Source organism: Vigna unguiculata, chromosome 3, assembly GCF_037176805.1.
Source record: "Vigna unguiculata cultivar grain cowpea cultivar isolate G323 ecotype 2 chromosome 3, ASM3717680v1, whole genome shotgun sequence".
In the NCBI taxonomy this organism is placed as follows: domain Eukaryota; kingdom Viridiplantae; phylum Streptophyta; class Magnoliopsida; order Fabales; family Fabaceae; genus Vigna; species Vigna unguiculata.
Window position 1 is genome coordinate 20564397 of NC_140794.1, and position 5761 is coordinate 20570157.

Below are 5761 nucleotides of genomic sequence, written 5' to 3' on the forward strand. Positions count from 1 at the left end.
TTTTATTGACTTCATTTTATCTCTATACTTTCTAAGATGATTAAATTTGAATAATTTATTGGGTTTTTATGATAATTGTTTTGTGTGCTTTTTATGAAATTTACATTGTTTATATTTTGTAATCAAAATTTAAACAATATTTTTTTCTTCTAACTAAAACTGATAGAACGGCAAATTTCTTTGCGAAGGGTTGTCTTGAAAAAAAGCTTTAGCGTCATGCACGAAAAGAAACTTATAATAAATCCTTAACCACGTATATAATTATCATATTTTTAACTATTCATCTCTGGTTTAAATATTTTTGCAAACTAATTGCTTAATGATATCAATTATATCTGCTGCGGATATACAATTCATTTTTTTTTTTTTAATTTCTACCAAGAAAAAAAGTTGAAATATATTTTCCATGGAGTGGTGGACAGACATTTAATTGGCTTAAGTGTTTTTTTTTCTATTATATTTGAAATAATTGGTTTTTTATGTCTTATATTTATATTTATTAAGACAGTAAAGATTAAGTTTAGCACAACAAAATTAGCTAGCTTATTTACATCCCTCTCTCATATATAATAGATAAAAGAAACATAAGTCAAATTAATTTTAAATAAGTAAATCAACATAATTAACAAGGAGAAATACTACTAACATATAAAATAATTTAAGAAATTAGCAGATGAAAATTGAGAAAAAAGTTGTTCACAATGGGCCAATGAAACTATTTCTAACCTTTTCATTCTCGTTTGATTTCTAAGCTATAACCTATAATTTTAACATAATATTTATTAACTAAAATATAGGAAATGCTGAAGTATGAGAAATAATGTACTACTGGAGAAATCTTACACACATGGAAACAAATATTTGTCCCGATAATAAATATTTGTTTTAGTTTGTGATAATATATAATATAATTTTTGACAGTGTTTTTTTCTGAGGGGATGGTTTCATAAGCCGCCACCTTTGACAGTTAATAAAGCATAGTATTGACCAAAGAATTCATCTCATTAAATAATTACATAAGTGTGGTGAAATAGCTCCAATTATTAATTGTTGTGCTCAGAGTGAAGCTTCAACCACATACTTTCTCCCAGATCCATTCTAAGCTCATTCAAGCTATCATCAGAATAGAGAAATTCAGGTATATCACTCCTCAATCTGTTATTTGTCCCAAACATGCCTAATTTATGTTATAATCAAAGTCTTTTTCATTCTAAAGTTCAAAACTTTATATTTTCTCTCTAACCATTAGAATAACAAGAAAACTAGTATTTCTTCTCATTGAGTGGTGGATAAAAAAGTAATGCAATAGAATGTGTTTTCTTATCAAGAACTTGATAATATATCATCTGGGATATATTATTTCTCTTTCCCTTTGAAGGACCCTGCCCCTTATGGTGTTGGTTGTCGGTTTTGGTGGATTGCAGAGAAATGGAAAAAATCAAGGATCCATCAATTTACCGCAATCCGGTCATATTACAAAGCGAGGACTTAACCAAGGTTTGTATACAAACTTGCAATTTTTCTTTGTTTTCACTCATGGTGAGTTCACACACTTGTATCTTGATTCGTGAAATGAAAACTCATTGATCACTTCTTGTGTATTCCTTTCTGGTGTGACAGTATATATTGGAAACAGCGGTTTATCCTAGAGAACCTGAGCCCTTAAAGGAGCTGAGGGAACTCAATAATAATCACCCTTGGTGATTCTTCTATCCTTCAGTTATTTGATTTGAGGCTTAAACAAAACTGAAAATTCTTCAACTTGTTTTTGGATATTCATTCAGGGGCTTCATTGCTACTTCACCTGATGCAGCTCAGCTAATGACCTTACTTTTAAAGATGTTGAATCCCAAAAAGACCATTGAAGTGGGAGTGTTTACTGGTTACTCTCTTCTCCTCACTGCACTCAGCATTCCTCATGATGGAAAGGTTTGCATACTTGAATTCTTATATATGTCTCCATTATAATTAGTGCTAAAACTTAATTTGCTGCAAGGAGTTATGGGGTGACTTAATGGTAAAGTTGGAAGAGAGGGTGTGGGTTTAATTCCCCCACTAACATTTGAGAGTTATAAAGTTGGTTTGATGAATTTGGAATGAAGGGTAAGAGAGATTACAGGTTTAACTTCTCCTACTAACAAAATGCCAACAACTAACATTTATTTATAAAAAAAAAAAAAAAAAACTAAAAGTTAATTTGCTTATGCAGATTACAGCCATTGACATTGACAGGAAAGCTTATGACATTGGATTACCAGTCATAAAAAAGGCTGGAGTTGAGCACAAGATTGATTTCATAGAGTCTGCAGCTCTACCACTTTTGGATAAACTACTTGAAGATGTAAGTCCGTTTCTTTTTGTATGTTAAAAAATCAGGTTCAAGTTTAATATGTCTACTTTTAAGTGTGCCTGGTGAAATTGATTTCAATATAAAGGGTAACAGGTAAACCAAATTTTAAGATTCTAAGACTATGTGAATGTTTACTGTTTTATCTAAAAACATATTTGAATGTTTGGGTACAGCCTGCAAATGAAGGATCTTTTGACTTTGCTTTCATTGATGCTGACAAAGAGAACTATGTTAACTACCATGAGAGGCTTATAAAACTGATCAAGATTGGTGGTTTACTTGTATATGACAACACTCTGTGGGGAGGACGTGTTTGCTGGCCAGAAGAAAAAGTTCCAGCACACACCAGATCAGGGAGGAATGCAGCAATTGAATTCAACAAAACAATCACAAACGATTCTCGCGTTGAATTTTCTCTTACTTCTGTAGGAGATGGTCTCAATATTTGTAGGCGCGTTGCTTGAGTTTTGTGTACTAATTATACTTTTTCCTTATCTGTAATCAGTGTTACACGCACTGCTATTATATAATTTCAGTACTCAATAAAGTTACATTTTCGTTTAAAATCCATAATAAATCATAAAATCACACAAGTTCACAAAGAAAATGTTCAGCTACCAATTTAGAGCAACTTTATTAAGTAAATTACAGCAATCAGTAAAAGTAATATATAAATAAAAGTAACTATCGAAAGCTATTTAAACTAGACTTTGCAATCAAAAATGCAACATTAGCAGAAATTAGTTGTACTGTCATAACTTTTCACCAACCTGTAATACAACAACCATTTAGAAAAATGATAAATAACGTACACGATCAGTTAGTTTTTTCAAGATTTATTTGACCTAAACACTATAGTAGTACAATCATCTCTGGTGAAAAATTATAACTACATCTACAAATTCCGACTTCCACACGGTCAGGACCAGTGGATAACTTTGGAATGGTTGAAAAGGCCAGCATTGTGTCGTCTGCTATGTACAACAGGAGAATCAAATGATTGCCATGTTAAGCATCCACAGCAAACTGAAACTTCGATATCGTCAATCATGAAACAACTAAATCAAACTTGAGAGTGAATTCGTTTTTAGGCTCCATCAATGGTGAGGTTTAACTCTTGTAGCAAAAGTTTCAGCAACCAGCAGAGGGAATGCTATCGTTGCATCACAGTGGACCTGTTTTAATGTACAAAAAGACATTTAAGAGATATAGTATTGATGGTTTTTTGGTACCTATTTTGTTTCATGAATGTTAAGAGTGTTTGAGTAGTTAAATTAGATATTTATTAATTGCTGGCTTTATAATAAAGGTTATAATATGCATGGCTACAACAAAGTAAAAACTAATAAATAGGATGTACCTTGACAGTTTTAACAGATCCACGTATTTTCCCCCATGAAACAGCTTCATCGGAACGAGCTCCAGAATCACTACCATCATATTCTTGTGCAGTGTTGATAAAAACAGCATAGTCTGCCCCATTACGCATCATATTGGCATTGCAAATGTGATATTTTGGAAGGCCACCTCCTAAAATGATCATTCCCGTCTTCATAAAATATGTTAATAATATTATATCGTAATATGTATTACAATTCCCAAATTTTTCAGTAGATCTGAACATCGAAACAAATAACTACATATCATCTTGTATATACTATTATAGACCACAACAGATATGGACAGCAATCTAATTACGAAAAAGATTCAAATAAGAAACAGAGTAGTACAGGGAGCAGCACGACCCATTAAAAGTTGGTCTCATGCTTACCTTGTACGCCCAATAAAGGTAAGAGCTTTCGTTGTTTATTTCTTTCCTGATTCGAGCTATTAACTTAGATGGTGTCCATAACACATTCTGGGAAACAGAAAATGCACCATGAAAAAAAGTGACAAGTGAAAGCTTCAAAAGAATTTGCTTTGCAGAAGGTTTGGCGGGCCATGCATAAAATCATAGTTTAGTTAGTTTGATGTTGGTTTAGCACAAACTAAACATGAATCACAATTAGTACAAAATACAAATACAAGTATGAATAATAAATGTGAGTGCAGCCGCTCCCCAAAAACCAAACCACATAATTTTACTTTGCATTGAACGGATACGTTAAATAAAATACCCCAGTGTTTTCCTTTTTTAACATCTGATCGAAAATAGGAATAATTCAGTCCTCAAATTTGCAGTAGTTGTCATTAGGGACCAAAAAATTACCAATCCGATTCAACCCTTTTGAGCGTAGATACGCCCCAGGCAGAGATAAATCTCCTATAAATGTTGGTGCAAGGCACTTTATAAGATCTTCAATGCCACCTGTGGTTGTAACAACTACATCAACCTGCACATAGCAAAACACATGCAAAAAAAAAAATAAAAATAATAACTTGACTTGAATTTACTACTTAATCATGATGGTGAGAAGCACTGAAGAATACCATTGGAAAGGCTTGAATTGGCCTCCGAACAAGGGAAAGTAACTCGATGGTGAAGAAGAAACCGAACAATGTCTCTAACACCAAAGGAAATAAGATTAGAAGTGAAACCCATAAACACTCTACAAGTCACAGATTTTCGGTACTCCAAATCCCTCTCATGGTCACTGCAGTCCTCAGTCACGGCTTCATCAACTAGCCTCCAATCTAGCTTTAACCCAAAAATCACAACTTTATAAGAAAAAAAAAAACACAAATTCACCTGAACAAAGAAATTGGGTCACACAAAACAAACCATTTGATTAATGACTTGGATGGCATCACTGAGATTCGAAGCCTGAAACCCAGTGGTGGCCATGGACCTCAGTAGTAGCGGGTAGTTAACGCCATGGTTGAAATCATAGCCTTCAATCTTAGCACACTTTCCATCAAGGCTTTCTGATTCTTTGAACAGCGTGGAATGCACTGATGCTACCACTTCTCCCTTTCTCTTTGTCTCTTCTAGGGATGGCAACGGGGCGGGTATCATGATCCCATCCTCATCTCCATAATAAAAATTCATCCCCATCCCCATCTCCAAACCCAACAGGTATACAATTTTTGACCCATCCCATCCCCACCGGGTAACGGGTATTTTCTTATACCCATACCCATACCCATTTTTTTATTGTTCCATATATCAATTAAATATTTTTATAAAAAAAATTTAAAAATCACACCAACGGAATCATGATACTATCAAAATATTCAATATTAAAATAACATACTCTTTTTTATTTTCATGATGTCAAATATTAAGAAAAATATTATAATAGTATAAATCTCAAATTAAAGTATCAAATAACAACTAAATAAAATTCAAATAATTATATAAAAGCTAAAAAATTACACATTACTAAAATTTTATAATAACCAAAATATTTATTAATTTTACAAATGATCAGTGGTTTCATTTGCATTCGATCCACCTACACATAGAAAAAA

At 32.7% G+C, this 5761-nt stretch overlaps 2 protein-coding genes across 5 annotated transcripts; one reads left to right on the top strand and one right to left on the bottom strand.

Annotated features, from left to right (window-relative positions):
* Positions 1-947: 947 nt before the first annotated feature.
* Positions 948-2916, top strand: LOC114176743 (putative caffeoyl-CoA O-methyltransferase At4g26220). 3 transcript variants are annotated; one of them, XM_028061881.2, is made up of 6 exons: positions 948-1138; positions 1425-1497; positions 1621-1700; positions 1785-1929; positions 2210-2341; positions 2524-2916. In XM_028061881.2, the coding sequence occupies exons 2-6, from the start codon at positions 1429-1431 to the stop codon at positions 2812-2814; spliced, it is 717 nt and encodes a 238-aa protein (XP_027917682.2). In that variant the 5' UTR covers positions 948-1138; positions 1425-1428; the 3' UTR covers positions 2815-2916. The 3 variants fall into 3 exon arrangements, with proteins under 3 accessions (XP_027917682.2, XP_027917683.2, XP_027917684.2); XM_028061882.2 differs by having other exon boundaries at positions 998-1138; positions 1379-1497; XM_028061883.2 differs by having other exon boundaries at positions 1026-1138; positions 1329-1497.
* Positions 2917-3080: 164 nt separating this feature from the next.
* Positions 3081-5290, bottom strand: LOC114175909 (deoxyhypusine synthase-like). 2 transcript variants are annotated; one of them, XM_085671401.1, is made up of 5 exons: positions 5073-5290; positions 4781-4984; positions 4560-4683; positions 3711-3880; positions 3081-3525 (listed from the first exon to the last, which is right to left on the bottom strand). In XM_085671401.1, the coding sequence occupies exons 2-5, from the start codon at positions 4781-4783 to the stop codon at positions 3448-3450; spliced, it is 375 nt and encodes a 124-aa protein (XP_085527527.1). In that variant the 5' UTR covers positions 4784-4984; positions 5073-5290; the 3' UTR covers positions 3081-3447. The 2 variants fall into 2 exon arrangements, with proteins under 2 accessions (XP_085527527.1, XP_085527526.1); XM_085671400.1 differs by having other exon boundaries at positions 4781-4988.
* Between the last annotated feature and the right edge of the window lie 471 nt (positions 5291-5761).

Coding starts and splice junctions, on each gene's coding strand:
- LOC114176743 (XM_028061881.2), top strand. CDS start 1,429: ATGGAAAAAATCAAGGATCCATCAATTTACCGCAATCCGGTCATATTA. Junction 1,701..1,784: donor CTCAATAATAATCACCCTTG/GTGATTCTTCTA, acceptor ATATTCATTCAG/GGGCTTCATTGCTACTTCAC. Junction 2,342..2,523: donor TGGATAAACTACTTGAAGAT/GTAAGTCCGTTT, acceptor GTTTGGGTACAG/CCTGCAAATGAAGGATCTTT.
- LOC114175909 (XM_085671401.1), bottom strand. Junction 3,881..4,559: donor AAAAGGGTTGAATCGGATTG/GTAATTTTTTGG, acceptor TGATCATTTTAG/GAGGTGGCCTTCCAAAATAT. Junction 3,526..3,710: donor GATCTGTTAAAACTGTCAAG/GTACATCCTATT, acceptor ACATTAAAACAG/GTCCACTGTGATGCAACGAT.